This window comes from Pieris brassicae, chromosome 5 (genome assembly GCF_905147105.1).
Source record: "Pieris brassicae chromosome 5, ilPieBrab1.1, whole genome shotgun sequence".
NCBI classification, from domain to species: domain Eukaryota; kingdom Metazoa; phylum Arthropoda; class Insecta; order Lepidoptera; family Pieridae; genus Pieris; species Pieris brassicae.
The window spans coordinates 22,360,721-22,386,059 of NC_059669.1; the positions used below are offsets into that span (position 1 = coordinate 22,360,721).

General features: G+C 32.4%; 1 protein-coding gene across 7 annotated transcripts in view; it reads right to left on the bottom strand.

Moving 5' to 3' along the window:
* LOC123709253 overlaps positions 1–25,339 on the bottom strand; it is a 38,563-nt gene that overhangs the window by 7,722 nt on the left and 5,502 nt on the right. For 2 of the 7 annotated variants that reach the window (XM_045660410.1, XM_045660407.1), the window contains exon 2: positions 16,493–16,565. The exons of 1 other annotated variant lie outside the window; for it this stretch is intronic. In XM_045660410.1, coding sequence (XP_045516366.1) covers positions 16,493–16,565 — 73 coding nt within the window. Of the gene's footprint in view, positions 1–818; positions 984–10,666; positions 10,971–16,492; positions 16,566–22,118; positions 22,362–25,339 lie in introns of those variants that run through there. 4 more of the 7 variants (XM_045660411.1, XM_045660409.1, XM_045660413.1 and 1 more) reach the window with 4 other exon arrangements.

Here is a 25,339-nt window from a genome sequence, read left to right on the forward strand (position 1 = left end):
TGATTTAAACATTTAGTTTCCTTGACATGAGTGCAAATCCCAGTATTACATAACAAAAAATCTTTTCCTTGATTACATTCCTCTTGGACAACAGGAAAATGCAAAGACATCGTGAACTGCTTTTGTAATGTTCATGGTTAATTCATATTGAAATTTCGAAACCTAAAACATCCTTTTATTTATATAATCACGCCTATTTCCCGAAGGGGTACGCAGCGTTCACGGATCTCCACCTTCCTGGTCAGGACTACGCTTAATCCACTTTCATAACATTCACCATACATGCTCGTCAGTTATGGGTTATACCCATAAAATATAGTTCACGGGATAGAAACGCATTAATTTATTACAAAAATATTTTTTTTTGTTTTTAAATATAACTTCCCCGACATTTCAAGCATGGTCACGGGATGATCAAGGTATTCAATGTTTTACGTAAACCTGGTGGAAGAATTACACCAGTCTTTTTAAAACTCATAAACACAATACAACATACAATGAATCAGCTAAGAATTACCTGACTAGCGCAGTAATAAAATTTTACGATTATTAAATCTTTATCAATTAAATACTATCTTCAACTGTTTGTACACGAGCTATAGCTATTTCCATCTAAGCAAATTTCCCTTTAGTGACAAATGACAATTAGGAAAGGTTTCCCATCAATTTATTATTGCGTAGGTTGTAATAAAGGCTAGTTATATACTTCAAAAAACATGATGTCATTCGTCTTAAACATGACACGACTGAAAAGGCATCAGTCTGGTTGAAAATCAAAACTAAATTAATAAAAGTGTAAAGAACTTAGACTTGTTTACCTGTTGCGTCTCAATATATCCGATAAGAATTTGGCACGAGAACAACTTCACTCACAGTGTTTTTATTGTAAAAACAAATCGTTATGTCTTGAATGGTGAATCGAATTAATATGACGTCAACCAAATGCAGTCGCGTTATCAATAAATTTTAATGATAAGGGCTTTTTTACAGCGAAACGTCCGACACAGAGGGTACGATGGAAACGTATGACGGTAACGGTATAACGTAGAGCCTTATAATTATTTGGAAACCGGTGGCAGCGCAGCCTTTTGTGACGTCACTAATAACACTACGCGATATCTTGGCGTCGATTGCCCTAGCAAACCGGCAATACCTATATTTCCACTACCTATGAATTACACAACACTTCATCAGATTACTGCTAATATTTAAGACCTTAATTTACAACGCTCTATGGTTTCCTGGCTTACAAGTATTACTTTCAAGTACATATCTGACATCGCATTCCATTGTCACCTTCGTTAAGCTTGTCGTATCTGTATAAACAATACATTACTCTATGCCTGGCTAGCTTCTTAATTTTTACGACAAGGACCCATTATTCTAGTTCAAACCGCAATATACAGCTGGAATCAGAATTTTAAATGACGATGCAGAACCTAAATTGTGATGGAACTAAAAAATGTCTGGGTGTTAGTACTTTTGCCGAAATGTCATATAAGAAATTGGCAATGCCATGCATCAGTTGACAATTAATTTACACAAACTCAGCTTCTTAATCTAGCAGATAAAAGCATTACAATCAAACAGTATATCTTAAACATACTTTAAAATTCCAGACACGAGCAACGTAATTTAGTATTGTTAAATTACAGGAAAGAAAAATTAATAATATTCACAAAGACTTCCAACGCGACATTGACACATCTGCAGCCCGAGACTGCATAATTATTATAATCACGAACGCAGGATTACAATCGAAGGTAAACTTTGTAAAAGCGTCCTACACTTCGGTCTATTCGGAATGAGACAATTTTCAATATCCATAGATAGTTATTAACATTTTTAAATGAAAGAAAAAACGTTGGTTATCCGGAAAAAGTAATGAAAACACGATTGACAATTAACCGTTAGTAACAGTTCTCGTTTGCGGTTATTGTCTTTGACTGTTTGACATCTATGCTCTGACAAATAACCTGGCTAACCTTTTTAAAATTATATTCATATATTTCAAATTTAGAATAACAACCTTTGACATGTGTACACTGTTAGTCGTATTTAAATCGTGATTCGGAATAATAAAGAACAATCCATAGCTGATCGAAGTAGAAGGTAATTTTTACTTGGTGGTAATGATTTTGAGAGAGTAAGTAATTTATGTCTGATTGTGAATACACGATAGCGTGTACGAAGTCACGTATGTCCAGGTAAATCGTTATAAAATCAGAATCTTTTATGACTCATAATACATTTTTGCGAAGATGAAATTTCTTAGAAGGAAAAACCACTTTGGTATGTTTCACATACGTCACTCGTATACATTTTATATATGTCAATAAATAACTGCTATTTAGCTTGGGTGTTGCCCGTTACTATTAATCACAGCTAGTCTCACGCAACGTCAGATAAACAGAAATGTGACCATTAAAAAAATAGTAAAAAGGTCATACTAAAAAATTTGGGTATTGTGATAATGTACTGTACAATTTAAAGAACGTAACTGAGAAATACAACAAAATATTAATTTATACACTTTTGCTTGCAGGCAAGGATTCATCAAGAGTGGGTAGGGTAAAAAAGGAACTGGTCCGAAATAAGGGCTATTTTTGCTCTTTTTATTTAGGGCACGGTGTAAACGAATCAATAATGTTTCAGAAATGAAGTTCGTATTATAATTACATAGAGTACATAGCAATTACGATATGTAACCATGATGTGGTCAAGAAGTAAATTAAACCAGCCTGTATTATTTATAATAGAAGTTGACAGTGATCGATGCGGAATCGATCACGGTAATAACATTGCTTCCTAATAAGTGTAACCTACATTTTTAGCTCTATATTTTCTTCATGGCTACGTCCGCGTCTTCATTATTCCTTCATAATCTGAATACGAGTTCACCTTAGTTTTTGCTCCCGTCCGCGTCACCTCGGAAGAGAATTTATCCTAATAGGAAGTATACACGTTTTCACATTATAGGAAAAGGCTGAAATGGCCAATTATGACATACATATCAGTTTTCGTCTATCAATAATATTCATTAAATTGAAGGTTAAGTGTCCAATTTCCTGTTATGAATACGTTAATAAATATTTGCTATTTGGTATTACGAGCTAAAAGACAATAAATTAGCACAACGGCTGTCATGAGTTGCACGCAAATGAATGTCTAATCACGTTCTCCTTTAGATATATATACCTATGTAATTATTTTTACGACTACGTATTTGGGACTTTGCTGCAATAAGTAAATATGTTCCATTTTTAAAACAAACAAAACTTTGATAGAATTTTTGGTTGATTAGCTTTCGTTTGCATTAAAAAGTTTCTGTAACGTACTTTCGTAGCTCAAGTTTTACAATTAGTGATATACCGTTGAGATTACTATCTAGTATGGTCCTATGTTAACTGCCATTTACGTTTAGAAGGACAGTACAACTTTGTATTCGAACGCAACTGTACCAACATTCTGATGTTTTATTTATATGCCATACTCTTGATAGGACGATAAATAGCTACTTCATCAGGTGCCACTTCATTAATGAAGGTTGGCTATTATCAACTTGAATTACCGGGTATCTTGTAGCTGATCTTGTACCTTCCGGAACCACGACTTTGTTCTACCAGCCCATCTCTTGCCTTGTACTTTGCTCATCATTATAAGCTACAACAAGTCGTATCGATGATAACACAGCGAGATATGCGACTTTCTGTATTTTAACAGTCTTCCATGTCGTCCCGATTCGTTGATTTTAATTGGTCAGACATGTTCGTAATACAATTTGGCAAACAATTAATATGTAATTCGATCTCTGAATTACGATGCAAGTTATAAATGTAACCTACACATGTTATGCAGTATTTTCAACATTAATTGGGCAAACTGAATCCACTGCGGAAATAAAAAGTCAAAGTATTTAATTAATTACAAAATTTTATCTAAAATAGCTCCGTATTGGCATCGGCTTCCGCGTGGATGGAAATAGCTTTGTAGTAACTATATGCGCTAATATCCGAGACACCTTCAATTTCGAGAGCTCAATCTATTTCTGGGCGGTGTTAATGACTTCGCACTGCAGAAATACAACAAACAAATATATAAACGTGACATTTGGGTCATTCATATAATTTAATAATTTCCTTTACACATCCCAAACATAACCTTACTACACATCCTATATTTTCATTCCCACAAAAATCGTTGCCCGCTCGTAGGAATTGCTGGAGCGCATTCTTCTAGTACCTACTCATGTGTACTATACGCACCAACCGTCAATCGAACTAGTGAAGCCTAGGCAAAGTCTTGTGATACATAATTAAAACGCAGTGTTAGTTAGCAATATTCGACTCTCTCGAAGTCCATGTTGATCTTGAAGAGTCCGTGGCCAACACATACGGGCTAAGTTCCCGCGGTGAAAAATCGCAGTGCGGTCGCTGCTCCAACATACAATTTATTTATAAAGCCAGGCATTACCATATTGACGTGAATGTAAATAAAATGCCTTCATTGATAGCGTGCCTCGTCTGGTATGGACACAGAAAGCTATCGTTTAGAATTAATTATTCAGTATATGATTGTCGGAATACGAAATTAGTTTTCGGTGACATTATGTCCTTTATCTTGTTTATTTAATTGCTTATATATAGAACATATATGTAAATAATGCAACCTTTAGCGCCATTACCAAGGTCAAAAAAGGCATGCTCGGAAATCAAAATGTTTATATTTCGTTAATTTATTTTTAAATAACTGGGGGCAAATAGGCAGGAGGCGAATCTGATGTTAAGTTAAGTTGCCCATGGTCACTCACATTGCCAACGGCTTGCAAGTGCGTTGCCGGCCTTGTAATTGGTAGGCTCTATTCTTATAGGACCCTAAGTTCCGAATCAATGGAAATACTTCAGTGGGCAGTTGGTTCCACATAGGTTGACGTCACAAGAAGATTGGCTTCAAAAAAATCGTTACATTACATACTATAATTAGTATTGGACTATAAATTGAATGATTATATAATAATATGAAAGGTCTTTTTAATGCGACAGATGCTTGCTTGTTGTATGCATATAAAAAATAGTACCTAATATAAATTTTAGCTAAAGTCTTGACATGTAAAAATACGGAAATCATCAAAGTTGTGCAGATCCGAAAGTCCAAAGATCCCCTTCATACTCTTAATGAGTTCTGGTACTTTCTTTGTAAAAATCCCGAGGGTAATAATTACGATCATACAATAGAAGCAGCAGCCCATAAAATTGACATTTTAAATATTACAACGGCCAGAATCCACGAAATCAGCCTTCACAACGAAAATAGGTTTAATTTACGTAACATCTTTAAACTATGTACGGCCGAATGTTTATATTTTGGGCGGGTTGTGCATCTGTTGCCTAGTTATTTGGATAATGAATGAACACGAAGCTGAGTTAAAGACAGTAAGAACAATATCTTTAGCTACGTTTTACACTAACAAATTGTATCTACGAATAATATTTTATATTGCTAGATACAATATTTCTACTAATTAAAATCGACAAACGTTATAATAACGTATGCCAAAACGTATAAAAACACGATTAAAATATTTTGTTAGATATCTCTGCATGTACGTCAGTGATTGATTCACTTTATGAGTGGAATAATGAGTAGGCTCTACGTGGGCTGACCTGAATCGCGATGAATTAACTTGAAGACACCGCGGAAATGTTACCCAATCTATTACGTTATTTAATAGAACAACAAATATATTGTCAAGAGGAACAGCAAATTCCTAAAGTTTTAAATATAATATACGTATAAGCTCCATTAAGTCCTATTAATTTATAACATGATTAAAGAAGCCTCCGGACTCGATTTGTCCTAGGCATGTATGTATTGTGGACCCAAATTCCGCACTTAGACACTCATTAGGTCCGTTGTGCGTTAAGACCTGGCTAACTAAGCCAGCCTAGTTCCTTCCAGGGCACTTCACAGGCATCACTGCACCGAGGATATCTGTTCGTTGGGAATCCACAGCCACGGAAGCCTTTGCACAACACAATTACTATACCACCAAAATCATTTTGAATTATCTAATTAAATCTACTCTGAGACTTATGGTAAAAAGAATTTATGTATAAAAAACACTTATACACATGGATAAAAGTAACCCGCTTTAATGCTTACATTAGGCACTAATGAATAATGGAGTAAATAAATAAAAAAAATCGCTCCCCAGATCAACATTATCAATGACAGTTTTTAGGTCATATACCCAAAACGAAAATAAAAACATGGCCATTGGTTTTATAATTATAGAAACGAATATTTTAATACGGAGGTGGTAGATATAAATAAAATTTGGTCTTAGTCTTAATTCGCGTTTGAAACAAAAACAATTTTAGGTCGCTATGATATTCTGTCTAAAACCACAAGGCATAGACGTCTATAGACAACCCGAAATAGGCTGCCGTATTAAACAATTCATTCGCTACCTAATGTTTTTAACAAAAATCAGGGCATCAATGAAAGCTTACACCCTCCCAAACATTAGGTCAACAATGTGAAAGGTTACAATTATTGACGTGATACTAATGGTCGAATATTAGACGACCGATAAGCTTTTAGAAGCGTAATAACAATGGAAAATTAATGTTATGTGCAATAAATAACTAAAACTTCTAGTTTTTGTCATCCACGCGCACTTTTGAGAATATGTAAAGATATTTTATCTTATAATGAACTCCAACGTTACAAGGTTACGCTGCAAGGAATTTTAACCAGCTTATCCTTCGCCAGTTATTGTTTAATTTATCATATATCATTAATAAAAATAAGAAAAGTTTATAAATGAGTTTTAATAAAAATTCCTAGACATACTCCATAATGGCGACAATCTTTCAATTTTATGGCATCATTGTCCATTGTAGCGAATTAATTTCAATCACCGAAAATCACTAACAATTAATGTATGAACACGCTGACCGCATATTTATTCAGTGTTTGTTGTTAAAACTTTATTTTAGAAATTAATTAATAAACAATAATTATAATAACAGTCTCTTACGAAATTCTCTCTACCTACAGGGTGTAGGTACATGACTTTCTCTGGTTAGTGAAATCGGGTGCGTCATTCTATACAATACATATTACTCATTGTTTATATCAATTTATACCTCTATAATAAAATATAACCAACGATGTATGAGTATGACAAAGTTTTAAGTTGCACCAAGGAATATATAATAATGCATTTTAAGAAATACTGAGTGATTGGACATTTATATCTTTTTAGTCGCAATAAATCCTAGTCACGAGCAACAAAACCATAACAAATTAATTTTCTCAGTGACGTTGTCTTACACTTGAGTACTTAATACCTTAAACCAATTCGTTTCAGCTATGTACAATCAGCAAATATAAATATAAATAAAGCCGATACATTTTTTTCCCGCTACCACTATATTAATGGCAAATACTGTACTGCATATTAAAAGATTTCCTCTTTCGTTTAGGGGAGTGACCTTTTTCCCTAACATAGGTAATATGCTTACCCCCTAAGCACCATCCTGCTGGCCGCGTGCACCCCAGCGACCCACGCGACATTTTGATATAGGTTTTTAGGTCGCGAAATGTATATAATAAAACTGTTATTAAACAAATGTACTCACAAAAAGGACTCGGTGTATTCAATGTTAAAAAAAATATCAAATAATATTTGTCATTGTATTGTAAACCGCTTTTGCTGAACAAAAACGTGAATTTAAATCAATATGTTTATGGATAACCCACGTGTGAAGTTGTTATCGCAAATATTATGATATATATATATATTATTTAAATTATTTGTTAATTGTTGTTACACTCGGATATCACCGAGATGACTGCGTGAACTTAGTAATGATAACAAAACCCAAGATACCTATGGGTAGAAATTACTTCGGTAAACAAAGTAGTTAGTGGCGTTGGTATTTTCTCGTGTTTGTTACCAACTTTTGCGCAGAAGCATCGACATTTCAATCAAAAATAATCTGTTAATGCGAAATCTCAAAATATTACTCTACGATAACTGAAGAAGGTTTAGCTGTCTTCATTGTGGGTTTTTTTTTAATAAATAGACTAAATAAATGATAATAGACAAAAAATCTCGCCAAAATAAACGCGGGCTAAGCTTGGGGGAAAAAGCTAAACATATCCTTATTACGATACCACAAACATGTTCTAGAAATTTATAATTCTGTAAACAAAGCTAATAACGTCTAATTAAAACTGTTAATGTCTCATAATGATAAAAATTATACCCCTCATAAAGAAAATCCGTTAAATGCTATCTTTCATTACTCATGCTAAACCATTACGTAAAAAATATAAGTAACGGATGACTCTTTCGAATTTAACTGTTAGTCTGCTAAAAGTAAAAGATCAAAAAATCAATACTTAAAGAATTCGCAGGACGACGGCTTGTAATGTTTGTGTTAAATTGTGTTGTGGTAGGTGTGACAAAGGTAACCCTTTATGTGAAGACAAACATACTTTCATATTTTACATTTAGCTTCGTAAATAGAATCTCCGATAGTTTAGCATTGCAACATATATGTAATATTGAGAAGGTCGTTGTGAATAGATTAGCAATAAGTAGCTAATTAATGTGTTACGCTGGTCCTGAAATAATTTACTTAACACCTTTGTAAGATGTCAATAATCATACATTTAACATCACATTGTGTATTAGTTGGTAAATAAACCGCCACAAAGAAATTGAAAAAGATTGCCATACATTTTTTTATCCCACACTCATCAAACTCCAAAGAATTTTTTTAAACAAAACAAAACCCGTAAATAGGATCGGGATATAGGACCACAGACGAAACATCCAAATACCACTGCAATGTGGTCATATGCCAAATCGAATTTTTTATTTGTAAAACAAAATCTGTTTGGTATTTGAATTTCCTTGCAATTGTCTACTAAAGATCTATTTTAAACAAATTTTAAATAAAATAACAATTGATTTAATTTAAAACGCAGTGAAGGCCAACAGAGAATAATATTTAATTAACAATTTCATAACAGACTTGATAATTCAACTCGTTGTAATTGGTTATAAAGCATTTGTTTCCTTAAATATGAATGCACCGTGTTTTGAAGCCGATAAAGCAAAAGTAAACTAAACACGACATGCGAAATGTATTCCTTATATTTAGGATTAACGTTTAATAACTTTTAAATGTTAGTATTTCAATCAAATAATTAAATTATCAACCTTCATACTTAAAAAAAATCCCAGCATTGGGACCGCCAAACTAATTTAATAGGCCATTGATATACGCCATCGAGTGGTTGGTTACCTTGCGTAAAATATATGCAAATGCCTATCAAGGTCGTTTAACAGTAGTAAAAAAAACGGAAAATTAGAGACGCATGGAAAAGTTACAACTTTCAACGTAGAAAATAAGGACTAGGTCAGAATAATAACTGTTATAATAATTTCACTTTCGCAATTTATTGTAAAGATAACTTTATAGGTCGCCGACTATTTTATATACAAAATAATATATATATATATATATATATATATATATATATATATCTAAATGTTCATGTTCTTGAGAGGACCATATTAAATGCAATTGAAGAAGATATAAAACTCACTTATATACTCAATTCAAAGAAAAGCTTTTCATAACACTAGTAAAGTGAAATTGTCTTTTTAATTTATTTTAATCAAAATTTAACAGCAGCTAACTGTAAATAAATTGTAATTTTTCAAACTTTCAAACTGCGTCACAAAACAACAGCAAGTTAATTGAAAATACCTTACTGATAATTACAAAACACATTTGGTGCCTCATTACGAAGGCTGTTTCTAGAATTACTTTTATTGTCTTAATCGATATTGGCGACTTTGCCTACGTATTCATCGATTAAGTTTAACATTTATGTAAACCTTATCATCCTTTGTTACATCCAATCTCATCAAATTGGTTTTGTTCGTAAAAAAAAATTTACACAACAGACATATTTTCGTATACTTATAAAATAAATAATGTTGTCATTTTCATTTCTAGTGAAGAATTTAATAAAAAGGTTTTTGATTACCTACCCTCAGCAATTTGCAATAATTATTCAGCGATTAAACAGAAATTGCAAAACCTGTATAAGTCTTTGTGGGAAACAAAATATTGCAATTCTTATTGGATTACTGCTTCGTCGTTGTGTGGCAAGAGTGTCAAGGTACGATATGTAATATGATGCATTCACATAGAAAATTATACCTTTTCTTCAATTATAGAACTTTAATCATGAGGCGGATATAAGCGTTTCCATTCATGATGTTGGTGACCCTGACTGCTGAAACGCGGAACCACAATCTCTTCGGTAAAAGAGCCTTACGATTCTAAATAGACAATACCATATTGTTTTCGATACAATTACAAATATTGTTCTACTTCAAAGGGGATCAAAACGCTTAGCGCAACTAGTCCTTGTCGGTATGCAAATGTATGTAGCAAAATTAAAACACATCGCGACACATGCGTATAGTTGATAACATTTCAGCAATACTTCTGATTTATAATTGTAACGTAAAACTCAAGGCAAACTACAAAAAGTCCATTTATGACGTACACAAGCAGAAGTTGAGGCAACCTTATAGGTAATGTAAAAGTTAAAAGACCTCGACGAATCTCACCTGCGCCACACGAGTTCTTCCAGAAGTCGTAAAATTTGCTGCACGAACACATCGTAACACTTTCCACTTAGTATTTTTAAACTTCACGAAAGTTTTCGCCAGTTAGGAAGTTGTGGTGTATGTAAACATGACAGTAACGGCTCAAACCGCGGCCGCTTTACCGTTGGAGCGTAGAAAGCGAGGAGTGTCTGTGGTCTGGTCAGTCATCGTACCGGTCAGTACGACGAGGACGGAAGATCGCGACAACGTAGTATATAATGATAGGAACAACGGCAACGTGTTTACGACACGGACGCCCTCCAGCGACTGCAGAACACCGATCACGATCGCTCGCTCGCCGCGAAAATTACAAACACAATCTTTGATTGAATGTAACCAGGGGGAAATGGACAAATTTCAGTGCTATAATAAGATGATATTACTGTTGATACCGACGACATATTGAATTGAATATTTAATGTGCGTGAAATTACAAATTGAGGAGCGTCGCCGAATTAGTCGTTCATTTAACGTGGCGTCTTCCAGTTTATATTCTAATAAAATAAATTGTTTTCACCTGGACTACTCTAGAAAAATTGTCTATGACTACAAACGGAGCGGAATTATACAGCCGATATAATTAGCTTGCTTCGAGTACATCGTCTTTAGGATTCGGATAATTAGTTATGAAAGAGAAGATCAAAACATTACAATAATACACGACTTTGTTTGCAAATATGTAATCGTTAAATAATTTATAAATTATCTGCAAATAGTAATCAACGATTAGAATAAATATTTAGCGTATTGCAGATTGTCCAAACATTAATACTTAACGGTAAAAATTAGAAAATCTTAACGATTTCCTTGAGCAAAGTTTTAAACTCGATGTCAGGGAATTAAACTGTGTTAATGTTAATTTGTGATGGATGTTTCTTTTTCTTATACGAATCTTCAAGTTCTTTGTATACTCGTATATTGCCCGAAGACTCAAAATTGTATTTAAATTATAAATTCGTTACATATCGAGCAACCAAAATGTAATGTTACAAGCAAATAAAACGACAGACTTAGAAACAAAGTAGTATAGTCGTGGGTTATGTAACCTAACTTTAGTTAAATCACATATGAATATTGTAGGTAATTAATAAATAATTAGAAGTGAAAACTAAATCTAAACAACCATCACATACTTGAAGGCAATATTGAGCCCTTTAGTTTTTACCAAACTTATAAATTATATTTTAACATTTTCGTCTCCGATAATGTCCTATAACATAAGTGTTATTTAGATTTATGAAGCAAAGTTTTTTATTATTAGAGAGTTTATTAGAGTCGCAACTCCGCTACCCTTAACTTTATGTAAGTTATAAGCTCATATTGTAAACCATTAAGTCAGTTGTTAGCCAAAGAGTTTTATGTAAACATCTCCGTACAAAAAAAAAACCATCGAACTTAATTCGCGGCATGACCTTTGAGTTTTAAAAACAATTCACAAAAAGCAATATTTAACAGGTAATCAATGTCATTTTCATTCGGGCAATGAACTATGCAAAAGATTGTTGAAGGTTCCGGATCAGCTTCAGTGCTGTACTCTATAAAAGGCCTAATCGAGTTCAAATACACTTTTAACTCCTTAATTAACACTTTATTGCAGATATTTTTCTTTATACAAAAAAGAGAGTTTATTTTGGTTAGAATCTGAGGAATTACTGGTTCAAATGTTTTTTTTTTATGTCCATATGTCGATTAAGACGTATATCACGACGAAGTTAACGCAGAGTAAAATGCGGGACTCGACTTGGTAAACGTCAAATAACAAAGACGAAAACGAAATTTCCGACAACTGTTTAGTGATTCTAAGTTTTATAATTACTGTACATATGTACTATAATATACTGAAGTATTTCCAACATCAGATGAGACTTCTGGACGTTTACCTTGTATTTAGATAGTAAAAAAAACTAAATTTTATACCTCTAACTCGCGTTTTTGCAAACAAATCGATAGTAGTATGTTCATAAAAAGTATTCTATTCGTAATTGCAAACTCAATTTCTATATTCAGTAAAAGTATAATAAAACACATATGCTAGCGGTAGTTGATTTAGTTCTTAGGGTAGGAAATTAAACACTTCAATGATGACTTAATTCACTATAATTTACTTCACTGATTTTACGTGAACTGTATAACTTCAAACTTGTACGAAGAAAAGGCCCGTGCGCATGTGTCACAACCTCTTTTATAATCACAACTCCCTCCTCCGACTCGACCATCCCACTTCGGGAAAATGGTCGAGTCAATTCGTAACAACTCGTAAACAACCGAACGAGTCAAATGAGTAACTTTTGCACTTGTAGCAAGATTCTTAAGAATATGTTTCATAAAAATGTTTAGAATTTAATTAAATTACTATTAGAAGCTAACACATAGTTCAAGAAGCTACATGTTCGAATCGGTGGTACTACACATGAATGAGCATTTTACATGTAACACAATCTACGGGAATCCATACAAAACTTTCGCTTGATTTTTCTGACATATTTGCTAAGAGTTGAGCATTTTCTTATAAAACAAATTGACAAATACATTATGAAACGATTACATCGATTTCCGTCAATATAGATAAGGAAAACTGTGTAGTAAGTACTCTTTCATTGGTTTGAAGGCGATATGTAAAATGCGGTAATAGGCGAAAAATACGGTCAAGTAATTGATAATAATAGAAAATCCCTAGTAATCTGTGTCTTCGGCATTTCCGATTTCAGTTCCAATACTATAATAACTATCATTTATATTATTTAACATTACTATGTATTGCGCTTTACAACTATTCCAAAGCCATAGCCTACATCTATAAAAGATGATGATTAGGACTATAGATGCCTAATTCAAATTCAAAATCATTTATTCATTTATGTAACACAGTGTACAGATGAACGTTAATAAAGAAATATATATATATTTTTTTTTCTAATTTAACAACTACGGCCAGATCTTAAATGAAGGGCATAGAAGAACTGACAATAAACCGTCCGCCATTTTTTAAATTTATTTTTTTACTACCCTCCAAAAGTTATTCAAAGTTCTTATCGCAAGTAACACTGTATATATTCCTACATACTTTGTAAATAAATACGTTACATAACATTATTTAAGGCTTTGAGTATGTTTATAAATTAAGTTGTGATATTACGAAATAATATTTTATCAAAATTCTATATATAATAACGTCTTAAGGCAAAAGTAAACCAGGACGTGGCGAAACCCTCATAGATCTGTATATAAATAAGGCTTTACAAAATGTCTAAATATACACGGAAACGGAAACCATTATCTACGCTTGCAGTAGTTGTCTTCACTACGATACACCTGCTGGTGCTACCAATAGACTTCCTTGTAATAAGCCGTTTGTCTGGATAAATTAGGTTATAATTTCTTTTATATTGAACCTATAATATGGCTTATAAGAATGTTTTAATATTACTTTTAATTTTCGTAATTGAGATTTAATTGCTTTATGTATTTTTAATGAACAAACATTTCCAATAATCTTGTTTTTTTATGAGTGAACGTCTTGCAGTCTCTACCCTATTCATAGGGACAATTCGACAAAAAAACACTTGTTTTTCAGATATTTCACCATTTGCACATATCTGCTACGAGAGGTTTTTAGTTAACCATAATGAAAATAAGAAAGATTCGATCTCATGGCCCGAAAAACACAAAAAAAAACTATTCAGCTTTGTTCGCGTTGGCTTTTATCAACGATCTGGCCTTTTAAACTTAACCTTACGTTAAATAATCGGTCAACCGTTCATAAGAAATACGATTTTGATCTAGTTTTATAACATATGAATTTCCTGAACGTGCCTTTACGTTTTACACAGCCTTCCATTGTTTGCAAAATGTATTCAGAATTAGCACCAGCCCCCGTTTACTCAAAATAGCCTGAGAGATAGGCTTGTGCCAGATATCAACCCAATTTACAATCCTGCTAAATGTAATCCGCTCCAATTTTTACGTGAAGCCTTAAAAGTACTGCAAGCACTCCAAGTACTGCAAGTTCTGCAAGTTCTGCATCAAACAAAAAAAAAAGTGTGTTTCCTTATATACACGCGTTAGAAGCTACTTCTTTGGCGTAACCAGATAAAAATCTTTTCAAAAAATTTATTCTACGTTTGTAGAAAAAACTAATAATAGAAAAAAGGTATTTAATACATTAAAAGTTTTATAATAATGCATTATTTAGTTAAATATTTTGTTACAAAATAAAATGTTGACTATTGTTAATTTGAGGGTGTCGGTTTTTTGGTGTGCGCGCGCATCGTAAAAATTTACTCTCATTACTATCTTTCACAAACGCGCCAAAAGAAGTGTAACTTCAAAAATATAGCAACACTGACTATTAGCTTAGGCTTAAGTATCAATTAACACCACTTACAAATTAACCACACTAATCACCATTAGTACAATTATAATAACATCTGTCTCTGTGTTGAATTTTATTAACGTCTTGATGGAAGGCAACAGTTTTGTCGTATAATGATGGAGGTAGTTTAATGGGATAAAAATAAGCGCCTTATAAAATTTGCTTAGCAAATCTAGATTTTGCGTTACGTCATTTATATCTGTCACATACGCGTCTTTGTACATTTACTTCAGAATCAGAATACTCTCTCTCTAGTACACATGTGAAAGTATAAATAAGATTGTTATATACTTTTATTACTATTCATAATAATATTAAGAAAACGACAGTTCAAGTGACGCGAATAGTTCACATACTCTTACAATAGATACAATAACAGTTGACGTTGTAGTACATATTACTAATGGAATGTGCAGATGAATTCGCTTGAATGGCGTTAAAACATTTAGTAGAAACCCGCTAATAAGTTAAATACGTATCTTGGCAGAAGTCGATGAAATTCAAGGCTAGCTCATAACATAAGGTATAAAATTATCCAATCGTCAATTATAGACCGGGAAGTGTTTAGTGTGACGTAAGCGATACACCTAACGAATAAATGACGCATTTATTATTCTATACAAATAATTAAACAATATATGATATGTATTTTAAATAGTATGTGTCTATGTGTCATTACCGTTAAAAAAGGATTTTAATAGTTTTCGTCTATATTATATATTGTAACTATCTCAGTGGGTCATGGAGCACCCATGCCATATGTTAAATAGTTGAGTTTACTATGCATTAAAATTGAAATATTTTTTACGGAAAGCGAACCCAACGCACACATTAATACAAAGATTCTCCTTGCTACACCGACTTAGGACAAATCTTCAAGGACTTATCGACTGGTTTGATTTGTTAGTCTTACACAAATTAAGGAAATGTCAAGCCACAATCGTTTATGGAAGAATGCGTGTCACCAAGAAATAATAAAAAAAAAACTATGACTAAACTGTACATGTGGGGGTTCCTGTAGCAGTTTGATATTGGTTTTAAACTATTTACTTCCTAAGTAGTCATTGTAGTAAGTATACAAGCTTTTAGTATATAGATGTGAGCACAGTTAAAATACTATTCGTTATTAAAAGTTAAAAATCGCTGTTAATATCTTTATAAATTGAGAAAGAGAAGTAGTAGAAATTATGGGAAAGAGAATTGTAAAACTCATTTAATTTCTTAGTACAAATATATCAAACGCGAACAGAAGTCGACTGGCCCCATATCTTACGCCTATTATAACGACAACCTTAGCTAAGGCAAATCCATGATTAACAATTAAGTTGTCCCTCGAGTGACCTAGTGATAACAATGTTATTGCCACTAAACTTTATGGGCTCTTACATTGTGGGGTATTGTAAAATGTGACCTACCTAGCTGGCAGACGTTCACGTGTGCTGAAGGTTCATTGTTACCGTCATACCTCCTTAGTTGACTCTCCCTTACCTGAAACGAAAGAAATGCCGATCAAAAGACGAAATATAATTCTTATATCTAAGTACAGTACAATCAATAAAAATATATAGTAAATTTATCTCACATCGAGGTGTAGAACGGTCGAGAAGAACTGGAAAGAAACTCTTTACCAGTTTTGATTAAATTTGCATATTATATGTACAGGAAATATACCTGTTTTAGTATGCAATAATGTCAACATGAAGGCGAAAATATGTTTAAATTTACGCTTTTTAAATACAATAACTTGTTGGCACTTATACCTGTGCCTTGAGAATAATATAAAGAATTAGTTAAACTTTAAGAAATGTCTATATTCATTAAAACAAGATTAATAGATCCGTGGAATTCTATATATTACTAAATAACGTTAGTTATTTACGAATAAACATTTTAAAGCATTTGAGATCAGTGATGGCTTCTGCGTGCGACTCTCATGCCTGAGGTCGTAAGTCTTGTGTCAGACACAAGAGGCTGATCACATCACCTACTATTCGTTTGACAAATGATCATGAAACAGATACAGAGATCTGAGGCCTAGACCTTAAAACGTTGTAGCGTCACTGATTATCTTTTTATTTCTATACATTTTAAAAGAAATATTTTAAGAGGTATTAAAATGTTTAATTAAACTTTGCGGAAGTTTACAGTTTTCCTGGACATCAATGCAGCGAAACGGCAACTTAAAGACATTAAATAGAAAAACGAAAATGATATGATGATTACGTAAGAAATAATAAAAAGCTGATTATAGCAATGTTTCATGCATAATTTAAAACTAAAAAACCTAGTAAATTTTCGACGATGGTCACGCCGCAAAATTGTTTATATGTTCAATTAACATTGCTTAATACGTGTTAATCTACTTATCATATATATTTACAAATCATATTTTTAGAAATTCGTGATTATATCTTTATAAAATCGTAGAGTAAAAACCATTACAGATTTAACTGCAGAATATTTTTTTTATATAAATATAATTTTTATAGTAATTCGTATTTTTTATATACAGTGGTGATCATATAATTAGAAACACTTATGAATAAAGAAGCATACGTATAGTTCAACGTACAAATGTTCGTGAAAAAAATATACACATTCAATAATTATCAATAATCATGCAATCAAAATAAAATAAAAAACTCATTAATTGCAAAAAAACAAAAAAAAACATCTTACTTTTAATAAAAAAAAATGAGTACACATGTAGGAGTTTATTTTCTTTCTTGGCTTCTTCTATTATTTGAGAATTTAATTTTGTCCAAAATAAGCAAAAATAAAAGCTGTGACGCGTCAACTAGGCAAGTGGGCGTACATAAGAACATTTAAATTGGGATATATAGAAAGTTTTTAATGCAATTGATCATTATAAAACACATGGAACTGTTGAAATTGTTCTTAGAAAGGCTCGGCCAAGAAAAACCTCTCCGAGAGACGATATGCTAATCGCTCATGTTGCTTAAAAAGGACCAAGGACCCGAACAGATTAAAAAAGAAGTTTTTTTTTTCAGATGATCCGACAAACGTGTCGTCAAGACTGATACGCCGAGGATTAGTAGAAGCTAAATTGTTTGAAAGATTCTCTCGAAAGGTACCACTTCTACCAAGCAACCAAGCAACATCGAAAGAAGCGATTATTATTCGCTATAAATATATGTTAATTGGACGTTAAGAGAATGGAAATGGTGTTATTTTCCGATATAAAAAAAAAATATGACATTTTCCGATGGAAAATGCTAAGGCGTCCTGTAAAGAATACTTTATATTATGCTACATAAGGACGACACTTTAATGTCAAGCACGGTGGCGGTAACATTACAGTTTGGGGATGTTCTTAAGGGAAGATTGAAGGTACAATGGATTAATGGCAATAAAAAAAATATCTTAAGAGCACACGATCATTCCTTACTCAACGACCGCCTGTAACCTGGATCTTTCAGCATGACATACCTTAAAACTGATTTAAATGTTTATCCGTACTGTAATATTGAAACTGCACTTGTGTAATGGGATTTATAATTTTTTTTCTAATTAATGATAAATCGTCTAACATATATAACATAAAAATAAAAACGACTGCGGTAAAGTATCTTACATAATGTCAAGGACCATTGGTTGTGTTTCTAATTATACGACCACCACTGTATATATGTTATATATATACAAATTAATTACTCGTTTGTCTCGCTAAACGACAATGGCTGGACCGCTTTGGCTAAGATATTTTTGGATGTTCAGGGAAGGTTTAAACGGGGAAACAAAAAGCTATACCAAGCTGGGAAAATTTGGATGTCCTTTTGGTTGTCATATATTTAAAGATGCCTAGAGAAATTTGTGTTTCATAGTTCCATATTTAGTAAAAAAAATTGTATTACATTTTGACACATATATGTAGGTAATAGAAAGTTCACCGTGTCATCTAGTATATACTAATAATTGAAATAAGCATAGTTGTTAAGTTTTAAACAGTAACAGTTCGTCCAGTAAAATATAGAAGAATTCTGTATTTGAGTGAGCAGGCGCAGGGTTTTCTCGTTTGCGGTGAAGCCTAGACACGATGTTAACTACGATCTAATTACATTCTATTATATACATATTTACTAGAGTATTTTTTATTTCTTCGGTAATAAACGTCTATTCATGTGCAAATATAATTATGTATTAGATAACAACTGATAACTAGTTTACATAAAGCCGTAATGTAAATATAGGGACTAGTGTAGTTATCGTCTGAGTTTTCGCAGTTTATGCCTTGTTTAAACAAACAATATTAGTAATAGCCTTAAAGGTCTCTTTTAAGAAATAACTTACGATAGTTAAGCCCCCAGTCGCAATTAATTCAAGCAAAATCTACATAATTAATTGTAAATATAAGTTATATATGTCATTTTAATAGGTAACATATTAACAGTCAGTTCAAAGAGCGTAAAAGTATAAATAAAACAAAACAATCCCTTTAAAATTAGGGTTTAACGATTGCAAAGGAGAACAGTTTTCAATAATCTTTGAGCCCAATTAATATACGTATTTGTTATATTAATTAAAATCTTCAAATGTAACTTAATTTTGAAAAAATTGATAAGTATTATATGACGATGGTTGTGGTATTCACATTTTAAAAAAGGACATATTGTAGTTTAAGAAAATAGCATTTTCCTCATTCATTTGTACTAAAAAGGCTCATGTGACAAACGCGAGGCAATGCAAAACGTGAGTTATAATTACACTTCAAGATTTGTACAGAGTGTATTATATGAAACTGTCGCAAACAAAGATTGAAATTGAATTCGTAGCTCGTGCGGGAGATTCAATTAAAACAGCTGCACTGATATTTGAACTAACAGGACTGTGCCAGACAAAAAATCTTTGTTAAAATATGAAAAACTCCATTACATATTTGATAAGGAACAATTCATACATTTCGTATGCCTAGAACAAAAAGTATTCAAAGGTTTTATCCAATCACGTACTTTTTTAACATGAACAAAAAGCTTTTATTCTCTACACATAAAGGCTTTAAATATTTCAAAATCTAAAACTTATAGCTATACGATATTTATTATAATACAGGGGACAACCTGCTGTTAGGTGCAACCACTACCTGTGGACACTCCCATTGTCAGATAGGTCATGACTGCGGAGCCGGAGCTTTAGGAATTGGCGATAAAATTTCAAATTCATCGATTATTTTAAAGCCGGCTAGTGTTGAATTATCGTCTCTATTTGAGGCTCCGATGCTATTGCGTACTAATATTTTGCAGGCGTTTATAATATGCAAAATCAGAAATTAATCAGTACTGCAATATTGGCATTCTTATTCAGTGACCTGCAGTGGACGATGACCTCAATAACCTCCACTCAATTTTACTATGTCACTTCAGGGTACGCTGGCTACCCAATCGATATTCAAAGTAGCCCTTTGTTCGGAGTTCTAAATAACGCTATCTTAAATTTATTCATGCCTCTACGAAGCTTACAAAGTTAATTTTATACAAAAAATTATTAAGTCCCGAGCTGGACCCCGTTCAAGTTACTATGGACAAGTTTTTGAACTAAGACAATGATAAGAAGCTTTGTCAATTTTGTAATTAAATTGTCATTTCAACAAAATGGGTCGAACTACTTTAATTAGTCGCGACGTCTATGTTCTGGGATAATATACGTTGAGTAAGCATTATCATTACCAAAAACGTATACATTTTACGACTATAATTGTAATGAGTTTTAGGGAAACAGTATCTGGCACAGAGCGAGACAATTGAGAGGCACCAAAAGAAGAATAGAGTTATCTACAATAATCTTATATTTATAGTCGATACGTTAATTTATGTTTCCAAGGATGAGTTTTCCAGTTAATTTGGCGTTATCTGACACAAGTTCATTGACTCATTTCGCAGGGAGATGACGCTTTGGTCACGTCTAGCGGGTAATCACCTGTTCACCAGATAAACATTAAATAAACAATACACCATTGTCATGACTTATTATACCTAACGTAAGATACCTTTTAAGATATTTACCTATAAAAAATCATATTGATGGACAACTAAGCTAAAAAATCCCAGACGTCGAATTTATATTTAAAAGAGATACAGTAAAATTTAAATTATTAAATCTGTAAAGGATTTTTGTTATTAATCGACAACCAAAGCTAATATTATGTTCATAGTTCAGTATTTTCTTTTAGGCCTTGTGAATTCAATCTTTAAGACAAGTGTCTTTAAAGAATCGATAGCGTAACTAAAATAATGTTAATTAAGCTGAATATGTTGTAATGTTTTTAACTCGTTTAAAAGATAGAATAGAAAATTCACATGTAACTTGTTAATGTTCAGTATATCTAAAGTCTAATATAATAATAATATCAGAATGGAATCAATCCGAAGGACAAAGCATAAAAACAAACGATTAATATACATTCGCGCAAGTAAAATAAAAACCGGTAAAATTATATAACGAAATTAACCAGTACCGTGTTGTAAAGGCCTTTCTAAAATTATCTTCAATCGATACATCCTTTCTCTAGTTTCCCGTTTCGTCTAGACGAGGCGCTTGACTATTGAAAAAGTATTGGTTTAAATCAAATTCATATATCCCAAAATCAATCTATATCGAAAATAACGTCTTCATTAACGCAAAAGCTATAAAACATTATTTATTTGCATTCAATAATTTTAATTATTACTATCCGAATGGAAATGGATGAAGCCTAAATTGAACAGGTCGAAAATGTTTTTCCCCTAAGCACAATATCATTTCTGTATTTACCATTGAAACATTGTTACATTAAATATATACTTTTAAAACACAAATAAATTTAAAACAAAACGACAAACTGTGGATACATAAAATTATTAAGACATCTTAAACATATTCATTTAGTTCACATAAAAAAATCGTTATTTGGTATCAATTGTCACTTTACATTCTTATGGTAATTAGTACGAATATAGAAGCAGACATATGTATTATTTTCATATTACTACAAGGTTTACGATCAGATATAGTGTAGTTATTATAACATTGAACTTGACCGATTACCATTGATCTGTCTGTCTGTTAGGGTGTCTTCCTCATCCCACCAGGGTTGCTCCTGAACCCTACGCGACCGTTGGTAATTTGGATAATATTGAAACTCCATTGCACAATTTTATAAGCACACACAGCACATCTCACTCGAGGTTTATTTTATACTGATCAATACTTAGTACGGTTAAATAAAATAAAGCGATTCAAGTTGCGCGTGAGCAGAGAAAACGGGAAACTTGCGTCCATATCGGTGTATTTTTTAATAATGTAACCTAGTAAGTGTAGCCTTGGTTGAGATAACATTTGAACTGCTATACTGTGAGATCGGCAAACATTATAAGACTCTTCTGCAAATACTTTCGAGACGCTAGAAAAGTTATTACACTGACTGTCAACGTCAAGTTATATTCAATCTGTTGTAGATCTGTGGCTTAAAAACGTGACTTGTTATGCGTCCAGAGACAATAAATTAAACAATATAGAATATTGCTTGTTTCGTAGTATTTTTAAAAATCGAATTATATAAACAAATCGATTTTTTCCACTAAATATAGTATAGTTGAGTAAAGAACAAAGTATTAAAATAAGCGCTAATTTTAAAATAATTTTAACGTGTTTATTTATATTGAAGATACTCATTTAACATCCACAGACTAATAAAATGAGCAACCTTTGGACACCAAAATTGTATTCATATTTACTCATATAATAAACCTTAACACATACAAACATGATACGTCAAAAGATCTCGATTTATTTAAATGAGATAAAAAATACACGATAACTTAGAACAACAGCAAAATTGTGTTGAGGTCATTATTGTTCGTCAAACAAACCATATTTAATATTTAATCCTTCATAATATAGAATTTTACAAATATTTAAGCGGTTTAAGACAATAATCCTCTGAGCATGTATAGAATCTGGCGAGTTGAATTAGAGGAAGATTTTATTTTATTTATATACCCAGTAAACTAAAACAAAAAACATATAAAAAACACCATAAACTTTATACAAACGAAGCAATACATGTGTCTATAATCTTTGGATCTATTCTAATATATAATTATTTAAAATAGTTCATAATTTAAAACATAGCCATCGGTTCATTTTTATGGAATTTAGTTAATAAGAGACACAAAGAGGACTATATTGTATACGCAACATTCGTAATAGAAATTTTGAAATTGTCGTAGGACGAAAAAAGCTTTTCATTGTAAAATTTACTCCTACACAATTCGAATCTTAATAAATAAAAATTAAATGTCAACAACACGACTGTAATTATTAATGTGATTAAAAATGTGTCTTCAGTCGAGAAATATCATACATTAAGATAGTTAGCTGGCCTCCTCTAGTTCACTCCATGGTTTTCTATTTTTTTACTTTTCTACTTCTGCTATACCAAGAGTGTCTATTTCTATTTTATGTAGTGATTGTATTAATTCTATGTATCTTATCTGTGACCCTAATGATCTGACATTAAATGTATCTATTTTTAGAGTTACATTTTTTTCGTTTTCAATTATGTATATATCTAGAGGATTATGGTCTCCTTCCTCCGCGAGGTTCAACCGGCTTGGGGGAGTTTTTATTCGGTTTAGTTTTTGTACGTTGTTTGTTCAGTTGTAGTTTTTCCTGTTGCTGTCAGGTTTTAGATGCTATTTATAAAACTTTTCTTTTAGTGAGTTGCTTCTAGGACGGGACATACAACTGGAATGCGTTGCTTGAAGCGATATTCTTATAGCCTGCTGAGGAGGGTAATTCCTTAGTTGATTTGGACTCCTGTTCCTGTAATAACCCTTGTTCCTTTCTTCTTCGAGTTTTGGTAGCAGAGATTTCCTCATTTCCAACGTTTCCTTCGTAAAGTCTTCTATAATATGTGTTCTTTGGGGAAATTTATTTGTATTTCATCCTACGCAATCAGCTATATATATATCAACATTACATACGTGTCATAGATATTAATATATTGTTCTTAGACTCTGAAAGAGTTATTAAACTTTACTTTTGTGTTTACCAAAATCTGCAAAGCCTTTATCAGAGAGGGTATTCAACCGTCCTTTAATCTATGTTTGCTAAAAAACTAGGTCATCTTTAGTTAGGACTTTTGTCATTATCTTATAGGTATATTTTCTTTTTAATTTACAAGCTTGTAAATCCTGATTTCCTTATAAAAATATAACTAAAGAATGAATCACTACGCAAGAAACTTGGATGGCACCACAGTTGCTCACAATTCACAAACGTTCCTATAATTTTAAGAGATTACGTTTTAAGCAGGTTTACGTTTAAAGAGATTTTTACAAACGCGTCGTCAAACCAATATCAAATTATGTCATTTATGCAGGTTAAATAATAATAATAACTTCCTTATTTCAGCTTATACCCATAGGTAGTTTTAGTCAGTAACAATTCGGTCATAGTAGCTAGAATTGTTTAATAAATCAAACAAAAAGACTCCTATAATGAGGCTTGGACAGCATACCTACCATAAGTTTAAGGATATGCGTGATGCACTTTTGACATGTGCTATGTCTAACGCGATACATCAAAGAATTAAAACTTTCAGTTCGGGTCTCGACAAACATATCTGACGCACTGCAGAACCTCGGCAAGCCCAATAGAAACCTAAACGGGTTGCTATACTGAATACCGAGCGTATTCAGCGTCTTTTGGATAAAACGGCCCTATAGGCTGGACGAGTAAAAACAGTGACGATTTACCAGCAGGCTAAGTAGGCTGGAGCCTCAGAAATCAAAATTTCTCAAAATCAAATGTCAACAAATTTTGCAGATGACTTTCACATCTCAGTTATCATTGTTCTCTCGATGTACCTAACTCCCATATTATAGAGTAAAACAGTTCACCACCAGTAATCGAGCCTCTGCACCCTCAGCTCACACTTTGGGGTGAAAATATATTTCTCATAACTCTGTTCCATCAACCCATACATGTCACTGTTACTGATTTGAGGCTGGGACCTGGACGGTTTGTGTATCAAACCCAAAAATTATTGTATGCTTAATTTTCAACGAAATTGTTGGATTGAATAGTATTCTACTATTTGTCAAGGGTAACAAAAACTTCACAGCCTATACCTTGAAATAATTGATTAATAATCGAATAGATTATTATCAACTTGTATACCTACAGATACAATCTAATATATATCTAATATTAGAATTCAAATTAGTTTGAATACATTAAATATCAATCATAATCATCATCAT